Source organism: Hyposmocoma kahamanoa, unplaced genomic scaffold (genome assembly GCF_003589595.1).
Source record: "Hyposmocoma kahamanoa isolate Upper Pololo Valley unplaced genomic scaffold, ASM358959v1 80, whole genome shotgun sequence".
NCBI classification, from domain to species: Eukaryota; Metazoa; Arthropoda; class Insecta; order Lepidoptera; family Cosmopterigidae; genus Hyposmocoma; species Hyposmocoma kahamanoa.
Genome location: NW_020654051.1, coordinates 2,056,000 through 2,068,694, shown reverse-complemented (window position 1 = coordinate 2,068,694; position 12,695 = coordinate 2,056,000). Strand labels below are relative to the sequence as shown.

The window sequence follows — 12,695 nt, the reverse complement described above, 5'->3', positions numbered from 1 at the left end:
CACACACACACACACACACACACACACACACACACACACACACACACTCTCACACACACACACACACACACATAAAAAAAAGACGGTCAGAATTGAGAACCTCCTCCTTTTTATGATCTCTTCGTCTATCCACGATTACATATAGTACGAAATACTCACCAGCTACAGTCAGGTTCTTGGTCTGCTTAACAACAGCAAACCTCGGTCCTTCAGTGGACACCTCACAGGTGAATGTGATACGCGTGTTGTATCTCATGGGCAGAATCACTAAGATCGTGCAGTTGTGCATCGTGCAAGATCCCCTGGGCGGTGCTCCCGTAGACGTGTTGAATGTTCGAATTGGGGGCTGCCGGAGAAGCGTAATTGTTAGAAACATAGCGTGACAGACTTTTCTGAAGAGTTTTTCAAAGTGAATGAAATAAAATTAAAACTGACTATTGAGAACCGATCACTGTTTCCAAAATAATTTTTTTATTAAAAAAACCGACCTTAAAAGTTCGTGGAATTACATCTATTTGTCATCCCCTAGTTTGCCACCTTTAGAGGTGGAATATTTTTTTCAAAATAGAATCATCAAAATCAGTTCACAAATGACGGAGAAATCGCCTAACATACACAAAAAAAATATAGTTCAATTGAGAACCTCCTTTTTTAAAGTCGGTTAACAAAGTCATACCTCCTACTGTTTTGCCAAGGAGTTCTGCTTATAAAAGCACCCGTAATATTAATCCAATTATGTGGACTGTGTTACATTTCTTTGACATTGTATATTATATGATTTTGATAGCGGACAATGCCATAAATACTAATAATAATTGTATGTAACATAGATATAATAATAATAATAATTAACACACTCGACATAGCCCCGCACTAGGGAAACCCTTTGTCGCGGGGGCCATGGACACACACATAGACAACCACAAATTACACCCAAACTCACGAGAGAAAAAATATAGGCCATACAAATATTTCTGCCGACCCGGGAATCGAACCTGGGACCTCTGCGTGGCAGTCCGGCATGGTAACGTTTCGGCCACGGAGGCAGTTGAAGGTTATTTAAATATAAAGGTTTATATAAAGAAATATATTTAAAATTGGACAAGAAAAAACACCTTAAAAGCTCTAACTAACCTGCTGGTCAGGTGTAAACCGGAAAATCTCGTTATAGTCCCGGTACCACTTGACGGAGTGCAACGGAGGGTCCCCCTTCTCGTTAACGTAGTGGCACTCCAGACGAGCCTCCTCGCGAGGATCGCCATATTGAGGGACTTCCAACTTGGTAATGTTGTGCGCTGTGGCTATCACTGGACAAGGAAAAAAAATTATTACTACAACGATTCGTCTTCATGGACATTAAAAAAATACTTTAAATACCAGAACTAATTGTCGCACACCAAAAAACACAGTTATGAGAAGAAATTTAAAAATGAATTAAACTACTACGATAGAAATGGTGGACAGTAGTGAAATGAAAAAAAAAAAACTCGTTTTGTTGATGGAACGACGTACATTTATTTACCCTTATCCTTCAAAACCGGAATACAGTAATGTTCAACATTATTGCATGGCGGCAGAAATAAATAAGGTGGTAGTACTGCTCTGTGCAAACTATTTCACTACGAGTTCTACTGCTACTCTACTAAATTACGATACTGCTACTAAATTGTATTACAAGAGCGTTATATCATTTAAAATAAGTTTATTTGTTTTTCACGCAAATGAAGCGCACCCCTTTTCTCCTTTATTATCAAAAGCCGGAATAGGGTGTGCCAAATGAGTAGATAAATATCTATATAGTAACCTATAGGAATTTAGGAATGAAAGAAAGAAAGAATGACATGGTGTGGTTAAAACTGTTAAATATCATCATTACCTTTTTCGAATTTCGGAAAGCAGTTTTACTGCATTTTTATGTGAAAACTACTCATCTAAGAAGCTGAAGTTAAATTTTAAAGTAGTTCTGGTGTCGCCAAGTAAAAACAAAATGTAGTAGATAGACCTTTAGCCAAAGTAATCATATTTTATGAACTACTGGCTAAAGTTTCTTTAAACTAATGCAGATATTGTACGAGTAGTTACTTTTATATCTATGGAATGCAAACCACTCCCCGCAGCAACCTCATCTCTCTATGGCGCCTGTATTTGTACCACGTAGACTTAAAAAATAAGCTCACCGTGCAGAATGCGAAATCAAAGGGCGCGCGGCGTCTGCAAGAATTACTTTAAAATCCAACTTCAACTGTCTAGGTTAATAGTTTATCCCTACGATGCAGTAAAACTATTTCCGGGAATTAGGGATTATAAAAAAATATTTAATTAATATTTGATGGTTTTAACTACTATAAATCAATGCTCGTATCTATTTGTAGATAATTACCTGCTCATTTGGAACACCCTGTTCCAACCATAGCTTATATTGTCAATGTAGTAAAAAATTGCTCCAGGCTCTAAGTTACTAACAATTTATGTTGCACCATCTTTTTCCGTAACATCTCAAGTCAATAAGACAAGAGATAGAGAAAAAAATAAATTAAGTAATGCTTTACATCACTCATTGCCAAAGAATGTTAATAATGAATTTCAATAACATATTTATTCCTTTTTTAATAACTGAATTATGAATGAAGACATTAATAACACTATTCTAAGTGTATCCTCAAACATGCGATTTAAATTAAGACACAATAGTTGCCATAATGGATTAAATTTAGTATCTCCACAAGTTCCAAGAGTTGACAGTCGCTAGCTTCAGCGTCAAATATTTGTACACGACGGAACGTTCTGTGTAACGCCATGTTCGCTTCAATCGTCAGAGAATATTGGCTTTGTATCAATTTATATAACTATAAACCCGGTATTGCATTACAATGCCACTGAAAGAAAAAAACTATTCGTCTTTGGCATTTTTGATAGTAAATACAGCACTAGTAGTCGTGATGTGCTTACGTGCCATTTTACTACTGACATTTAATATCCCAACCACAAAGTACACCCTGAGGCGGAAAACATAAGACCACCCCGATAAACCTAGAAAGAGTGCAGAGAGCTCTCTGGATTACTCAACCCACATATTCTTAAACAAGTGCGATGTCCTCTCTGTTCGGCAACTGTTTATCCTACAAATAATTTTGAAAAAGCACTCAATTACTATATCACAATCCGTGATTTTAACCAAGCACAGACGATTTGATACCTTTTCGTCTCGTACACAACACCACACCGCACGACTCGCATAGATTCTTGGCATATTTCTCTAAATTATATTCCACTTTGCCAGGAATAAGATACAATGTAAAAAGACAGTCAAATCCTGGCTTGAGAATAAAATTATGATACAGAAGGTTTACTAGAAGCTATTTCATAATCATATTTATATATCCATTAATTTATATTATGCAACTACTAATAACTGTTTTATTGTTTCATAAATGTAGAAAATCTGTTTTTAAGATACCTAAAATACAGGTACTTAGTTTGGGCATCGCAACTACACGATTAGGTTCTAAGATTAAGATGTATATAGCTTTACTATGAAGATTATCTATTCAATGTTTCTTTTCTTATTGTATTAGATTAAGATATAATGAAATAAATCTAAGTTATCTTACGCACACACAATACAAGCCCAATCAGTTTTTATTTTATTATACACCACCTATTCCACAAGTACAGTCGATGACCTTAGATCTAGTCTAAGCCCCTAGCCGACTTTTTGGATCTGAGAGCTTTCTTACGAATTCTACAGAAAAATATAAGGTATTACTATGTAAACAAAAATCAAATTGGCTTTAAAAGTTTCTTAACACGTTAATCACTAATGATGCAATAAGGAAGTCATATCAAAATGAATTTTACGGCACACGGGTTAAAGGTTAAGTTTGTTTAACACCCTATCTACATACTGATCTACTCAGAACCAAACATACGGTTAGTGAGGTCAGGTACCTTAGGGCGTCGATTGTATACTCGCATTTTTTACTTTTGATTTTCATGTATTTTTCATGGAGATGTTTTCCCAAGTCTAGTTACAAAGATCTGAGTGGATACCATTTTGGTAACATTTTAAATGTAATTCTCTTTTTTTGTGTTTTATCTAAGATTGTTTTATTTTTTGTTATCATTTTGTTATATGTCTAACAATTTTGTCATGAGGTTACCAAATAGAGATGCTTAGATATTTAAAATCTTGTACTAAAATCTCTCACTCTCCCTTTGAAGGTCACATAAATCCACTATGATCGCCACTCGTCAGATCTCTTTTAACGTTGGTATTTTTCTTCAAAATAAGTTCATAAGTTGTAAAATGTACCAAAACCCGATAAAAAGAAATTAAAATTTGAGCCAATTCTTTTTTTAAATATTTATGCTAACTGTAGGTTCTAACCTCGTTTGGTTTTCTATTTATTTTCCCAAATAATCAAAAATCTAAAACTATTTACGGATCGTGAGAAATATATTTCTCACAGAAACCGAAAACGAAGATCTGCAACAAGCATATAGAAAAATTCGTAAGGTCCAGGTAGTTCGTTCCAAGGCTTAAATGGTTTGCTGGAAGACGTTGGTTTGAATTCAACCGGATCGAAGGATTTTTTTGTATTAATCATTATAATAAACTAGTGGAGTAATTTCACAAAAATAATTAAATATCATGGTGGTCAAACATAGCGACATTAAATAAATTTAAAAATATCGTGTTCTTCATAAAATTTTTACTACTGTTTACGGATTTCTTATCATGATTTTTTTAAATATATGGTCTTTTTCAATTAACTCGAAGTATGCTATGCAATGTGCTAAATCACTTTATTTCAAACGATATCAACGTAATTGCCCAAGGAACTCGTTGCTATTTTCTAAACCCGCGAGCCAAAGTAAATCTCATCTTCCTTTTTTTTTCAAATTCCATCTTTATAAATAGAATCAACTGTTCAGAAATTTACTCTAACGATCAATCAGCATTAACATCATCATGGCGGCCGTTTTATTATCAAGTCTTGGATATAAGCCTCTTTCCTCTTCTTCCACTCTTGACGATCCTGTACCCGACTCATCCAGTCCCAAAATCAGGGTCGTCGGATATCGTCCATCCAGCGCTGCGGTGGTCTGCCGCGCCCTGTGTCTCCACTCAATTACTCGCACTGTCCAGCGTCTCTCGTCCATTCTCTCAATATGCCCCGCCGACGTTCACCTTTTTTCGCCACGACAGCCATAACATGTTTAGCTTTGGTCCTATTTCCGACCCAAGCGTCGTAACTCCGAGCATTGCTCTAGTGACTCGGAATTTTTCAGCTCAGTTCTTTATTCATATAATACGTTAATACAAAAATATTAATACTGATTAAATTATTAATTAAATTACAGTCAGGAATATATAGTAATAATCAGGACTTCATTACAGTGTAGCAGGTCGTGACCTCAACCTTCACAAATTGTATTAAGTGTTATCGTATAAAGGATCGGACCGTACCATTGATGTATCGGGCTTCGTAATTAGCATGGGCGTCCGTTAAGGTTCAATTTTAGGTCCCTTTGTATTTTTAGTTTATATTAACAACTTAGCCACATGGAAGGTTTAGGCGCTCTTCGTGGTAGTGTTGAGTATATGCAATTCACCAGATACTTATCTGGTTAACCATAACCTCTTAAAACAATATTACTTTAACCTTATTTGACTTTTCGTACCATTACGCGGTCAAAGTAAGCTTATTATAATGTTAAAACTGTGATGTTTTATTGGCAGCTTTGTGACTATTCATTCACTCAGTTCGTACTATGACGCGACTTTAACATTAAAGTAATATTATATAGTATATTTAAATATAGTTCACAATTTGGTAAAATAATGTATAGCTCTGGCGGCCTGCTGACAACGACTGACCAAGGTTTAAATTATTCGTCGTTGTCAGCGAGCCTCTGCACCAGCCAGTTGCCAACATTCCGGGCCCTGGTATTCGTGTCGCATAAATGTGCACTTAATGTTTGGTGTCACAATTTTTACAGTAAAAGTGAAAAACATCAATTGACGTACAAAAATAACGTGTTGGGTAAACTAAAATATCCTTTGACTCAAACAAAGGTGCAGCTTAATTTATCAGATTCAGGATCCAACAAAGCGGAGCGGTAAATTAGTTTCGGAGTTGCAAGTTTTAATCAAAGTGGGGAGCGAACAAAAACAGAAGTTAACACATTTACATGTAGTTGCAGCATATTGCATATTCTACTGCAGTTGCTGTAATTCGCTACGGAACGATGTTTTTGCGGTTCATGTTTTGAGTACGCATATGGTGAGAGAAAAAAGGGTTCTAAAATTAACTTTTGAACAGTAGAATGTATAAACTCGATAAATGTTTTTTTCCTTTTATAAGCTCACGCGATACATGCAACCGTAGAGGCATACCACACCTAGAGGTGCCGGTGATGATTTTATACATATTTATCGGATATCGAAGTTATAACAGGTAAAAGAACTAATATTAATTGCTATTTCAGTAACTACTCTAGCAAACCATGAAATTTTTAATGCTGTGGGTCTGTCATTTAAAAAAAATAAACAACTTCATAAATACGTCACGACAATCGTGATTTCGGTGTTTATTTATTGGAATCATACCGTAAGTAGCGTTTTTTAAGTTTACCCTGAACATAAATGTTTATAAACTATACTTTAAGGAGTAATTTCATGGTAAACGTTAGAACTACTCGAACGGAATATTATCATATTTATCCAAGTACACCAAAAATTTCATTAGTGCTTTTCAAGTGCAGGATTTGCGGTGTATTACTGAATTTTATTTGAGATGTTTTTGTTGTAATACGGAGGGTATTTATTTAGCAATGCAGAATAATAATTTTTTATTTATAAAAACTTGTATTTAAACTGAATGCTTTTCTAATTTGCGAAACCAAATAGCCGCCATTTTGCGGTAGGAGGAGCGCATCGCGTTGGCGGGTATGGATGGTTTATTGGAGTTATATTTGGATACGTGTTAGGTTCGGGGTAATGGTGGCTGTATTAAAAGACCAAATGTACCCCTTTTTGTACGACAATAACACTGTACCAGATAATCATTTTAGAAGCAGTAGAGCTCCTTGTGAAAGAGTACGTCCAGAGAAGGACTGCCACCTTACCCATTTCTGCCGCCGAACAGTAACGTGAACTTGTAAGGGTGCTGGTGTAATTACAGATTCGTGGGACTTGTCTACTTATATCTCAGGGTCACTCCGTATGATATGCCCGAGATACTGCAGCTTCCTCCTTTTTATTGTTTTTAGGAGCTCCAAGCCTTTGGGCATCGTCCACAGTACGTTGTATCTGTCCACGATAATATTTCCAAAATTTATGAAAAATTTCTATACTCTCAACATAAGATGGTAACTTCACATGAAATAGTCGTATTATTATTTTTGACATCTCTTTTAGAATCTCGCCTCTTTCATGGCCTAAAGATAAATTATCATTATCTCGCTACACCATTGTGCCGCTGTATACCATGACCATGATTTCGATTTTCACTTAGTAGATTCATTTATTTCTTTCGTTTGATAATAATTGGTGCGTCCCATGACTTGCACGATTCCACGATTCTCGTCTTCGGTATTATCGCTCGGAATCTGTTACAACATTACGCTTATATCCTAATGGTGGAAGAAAATTGCTAAATGTGCTGGAATACGAATGTTTTATTTACGTAATTACTTCGGAACAAGAATTCATTACACGTAATTGGTATTTATGAGCTGACACGTGTAGGGTCTGCGGTAATGATGGCTGTATTCAAAGATCAAATGTACACCTTTTGTAGGACAATGATATTATTTCAAATAATCATTTAAGAAGCAGTAGAACTACTTGTTAAAGAGTTCGTCCAAGGAAGTACTGCCACCTTACCTATTTCTACCGGCTAGCCGTAGTGTGAGCATTACTGCGTTACAGTTTTAAAGGGTTAGAGCGCACTATTTAGTTAGGATGCAGTGCGTAAACGTTACAGGCATAATCTCAGTACAGAGTACTAAAAAAACCGACCTCAAAAGTACGTGGAATTACGTCTATTTGCTAAGTTTTATTGAAATATCCCCTAGTTCGCCACTATACAGGACTTGATACTGGAGATAATAAAAACAGGTTCTCACTACAACACTACTCAAAGTATATCGAGAGAAAAACGCCTTGAATTTGAGAAATAGCAAAATCAATTAAATAATTGCTAAAAGTAATTGCTCCCAAATTAAAGTCAGGCGCTATTTATAAAAATGAATCTTCACGCGTGAACAGCCACCCTTTGAGGTGGTTGATTTTTTCAAAATAAAATGGGACCACTATGGAATTACCCCCTTTCCAACAAGAAAAGAATCATGAGAATCGGTTTACAAATACCGGAGTTATCGCGTAACATACATACAAAAAAAAAAGAACATACAGTCGAATTGAGAACCTCCTCCTTTTTTGAAGTCGGTTAAAAAGGGACTTGTCACGTCTCAGAGTAATGGGCGCTGTGGCACTGCCACTCAGGTCGTTTGCTATAGACAGACGTGTCGGTTATCACCGGGTGCACTAGTTTACCTGTCACTTGGTATAATAAAAATAAATCATACCAATTACCTGATTAAGAACCAAGGAATTGAGTGGCACTGCAATACAAACTCATACTATCCTTATTTCATAGGTACGCAAATTACACTTGAAGTCATCACATTGGCTAAACTCTACCGCGCAATCGTAAGGCAGATTCCCTTGAAAAGAATGAGCAAGAAACTCTAGGGGTTGCTCTTTGTAAATAAGCATTTGTACACACTTATAATTTACAATATTTTTTCAAACATTGCAGATCCAGACTATTTGCTAGAGCTAAATGTTTTGTCATTCAAGTATGTAGAAGCTGTATACTAACATTTAGTATATAATTTTTGTTTTATGACAGTATTAAACCTCGTGAATGGCAAATTTTTAATATCGGCCGGAATCTTATTATAGAAGCGTATACGGGAAAAACTGTTTTACTAGATCAAATGGTTTAGGTATTTTCTATTACATAACGGTCTAATAAAAATATACCATACACCCAAGGACATTGTCTAAGGAATGTGCTAATTTGTGAGACTATAGGATGTACTTTATCCGATCACACAAAATCTTGAAAACACGTGAAAATAAAAGTCTAAAATAAATAATTTTAGAATAAAATGCCTAACTCTTAGGTTTGTTACACATAGGAAATGAAACTATTTTTCCGGATTTAAATCGCGTATATTTGTTTTTTCAAACAAACCGACATTTCGGGCCCTTTACAAGTCCCATGTCCAAACAACAAAAAAACCAAAAGACCAAAACAAAGTCAACCGTGACCATGTTACCTGTAAAGGGCCCGAAACGTCGGTTTGTTTGAAAGAACAAATATACGTGAAATAAATCCGGAAAAATCTTTTCATTTCAAAAATGCCTGTTTAACAAAATTTTTATATGGAGATATTTATCTTAACTGCCTCTGTGGCCGAACGGGTAGTATGCTGGACTGCCATGCAGAGGTCGCGGAATCCCCAGGCCAGGTATGTCCTACATTTATTTCTCTCGTGAGTTTAGGTGTAAATTGTGATTTTCTATATGTGCGTCGATACAGGGTTTCCCTATTGCGGGGTCATGAGAGTGTGCGTTATTATGTGTGGCGTTATTATCTTTGAGTAGGTACTACAGAGAAACTACTAAATTTTGGATTTCAAAAAGCAGAGAAACTGCACGGTCGGACGCTTTTCGATGCCGCGTCTGTGTCAAATTTTCTCCACCTGTTCTTACTTTATTCATATTAATTTTCAGCGTGCAGATTGTATGACGCGAGAGGCGTCTTGTCAACTTATGTCTCAGGATGACGGGCGTAGTGGCAGTGCCCATAAGATCTTTACGATTTAAAGCTCTGAATGGCAGTGAAACTGTTATGGATAGGCGTGTCGCTTACCACCAGGCGCACGACTTGTTAGTCCCTCCACTTAGTATATTTTATTTTTATTACATCTCTCTGTTGTCAAGGACGCTATACATGCGCGTCTCCTACAACCGCGAAGTGCATTGTTCTGAAACTATATCTGCTTTGAAACTAAGTAACATTAAGCTATCGCTTCGCAACTTTGGGCTGGCATAATTTCCACCGTCTATTATTCCGCGATTCCACCGAGCTGGAATTTTGAAACTATGCATCATATAATTTAATTAACCAGAGAAAATAAGGAAAGTTAGTACCCATCAGAACGTACAACTTTCAGAAGCTCATCTAGAATAGTATAACATCTCGAAAAAGTTCCTTATTAGAAATACATTCAAATTTATTACACGTGAGAATACAAAAACCGATATTTTTTAATGTGTTGTGTTTTTTTGTGATTGGACGCCTTGGATTTGAGTGAATACTCAAATCCAAGGAGTCTTCGTTCGGCGTTCTTAGTAGAGACTTTTTGGACGATTTTCTTCCATCTGGTTCTGTATTCGACCTCTCTCAGGGCAGTTGTTATAGGAAGGCCGGTGAGGGCGGTCTCTTGGTCACTCCATCGGCCAAGTGATCGACCGCGGAGTCTCTTTCCCTGCGCCTTACACACCACAACCAGTTTGTCAAGGTTGTCTGGTTGTCGGCGAAAGTTCAGGGGGGCGTGAACGTTGTTTTTCTAAAACTGCCTAGGTGACGTAGTGATATAATGTTGTATAAAGAGAACGTGGCATACGAGAAAGCGAGAAACCGAAATTTTTTGGTAATGAGAGAGAGAGAATGTTGTATTGATTGTATTGTACTTATAATAAAAGTGGCGAGTTAATTTACGACGCATTCTAGTTTCTTATAAATCCTTTGTAAATGGGTTTTGAAAGATTTTTAAGTTATAATGATGGGAAATATATTATAAATAATTTTTCCATGAGCAGGCTTCGCTTAGGCTTCGTTTCCACCAGAGATGTACGAGGTAGAAAGGCGTGCTTTGCGCAGCTCTGGTGGCAGAGGGCTAGCGGAGCTAAGTATTTGTACATACAAAAAAGCGAGACACATGTGCGAGGGATGCGCGAGAGGAATGTGCGTGAGGTACGCAAGCGAGGAACGTGTGCGCGGGATATGTGCAAAACGGTGTAGGGAACTAGAACTAGCTGCTGGTATGAAAACCTCCGCTCACCCCAACACACCGCATTCCACCCCCGCACAGCAAAAAGAGTCCGCTACTCACACTTGCTTATGCTCAGGCCAACGCGCGTTTCAATGTGGCAGGGTTCACACAAACTTGTACATTACAAAAATTGCCGCGCCCGGTACGCTTCCGCGGTCACCTCAGTATGGTCCTCTGACCATTATTGTTGTGTGCTCGCTCAGCCACACAACGTTTCACAGCTTCACTAGCCATTCTCCTTCACTTCCTAGGCTTCACCGCCTAGCTACCTCGCACATCTCTGGTGGAACCGCAGCCAGGTCAAGTACCTAATGTATTTTGAACAAATAAATTTAAAAAATCGTCAACATATACATTTCGCTACGAAGTTCACTTTTCTGCAATTAGCATTGTTGGCGTTACCTGTTAGGTGTCGTCACCATTGACTTACAATTATATGGACGTCGGGTCCGTGCTAAAAAGTGTCCGAACTTATAGGGCGTTAAAATCATATACAGAGCGTCATTCACGCTCTAGTCTTCGTTTGTTCGCCTGACAGCGAAGCAAGCAAAATTAGACAGTACTGCGATGACATTACAATTTAAATTCAACGTTTTAGCTTTTTCATATTCCTTGACATGTCACTACGTTTAAATAGGTTGATTTGGGACATTTTTTTCGTGGTTTTTGTATTAGACCCGTCGTCCAATTATTTGTAAGTCAATGGTCGTCACTGTTAAAGTGTTCATATTACAATCAACATCTAATTCATCATTTTAGACGCAGTTTCCTTCAGAGGTCTCAGGTTCGATTCCCGGGCCGGGAGAAATACTTGTACGGCCTGCATTAATTTCTCTCATGAGTTTGGGTGTAATTTATGGTTGTCTATGTGTGTATCCATGGCACCCGCGATACAGAGTTTCCCTAGTGCGGGGCTATGTTGAGTGTGTGCGTTATTATTATCATATTATTATTTTTACTCTGTTTACATAAAAGGTTTAGACGCAGTTCCTTTTGAAAGTGTTCGTTCAGGGATGTATTACCCACCTTACGTATTTCTCAATGCTCACAGGTTGACGAACATCAAGCCATTTGTATCCTTATTTCTGTATCAAAACGACAATAATTGTAGCGTATCTGTTCTCGGTATATCGAATTCGCAGAAAATACAATTCGCAATATATTTCATTCTACGGTTGTATTTTCAGTAGGCTTATTTATGAGAATAGATCAATGCGGTATTTTGTTGTTCATCAAAACAAAAGTACTTACCATATTTTATGTGTTTAAATATTTATATATTTTTTTTATAAAATGTAATTAAATAAGAAGTAGACTTTCATTTTCTCGTTATTTACGCAATTATCAGTATTAGTACTGCCGCCTTAACCTATCCGCTCACGCGATGCACTCCTCCTACCGCAAAATGGCGGCTATTTAGTTTCGCTAATTAGAAAAGCATTCAGTTTAAATACAAGTTTTTATAAATAAAAATTATTAATCTGCATTGTTAAATAAATACCCTCCGTACTATCAACAAAAACATCTCAAACAAAATGCAGTAATACACTGCAAATCCT

General features: G+C 36.9%; 1 protein-coding gene across 1 annotated transcript in view; it reads right to left on the bottom strand.

The window, feature by feature from the left end:
- Positions 1-12,695, bottom strand: part of LOC113233883 — a 73,412-nt gene that overhangs the window by 13,042 nt on the left and 47,675 nt on the right. Inside the window, exons 2-3 of the mRNA XM_026469112.1 lie at positions 1,135-1,307; positions 160-346 (exon numbers count right to left, since the gene is read on the bottom strand). Of these exons, the coding sequence (XP_026324897.1) occupies positions 160-346; positions 1,135-1,307 (360 nt within the window). The remainder of the gene's footprint in view (positions 1-159; positions 347-1,134; positions 1,308-12,695) is intronic.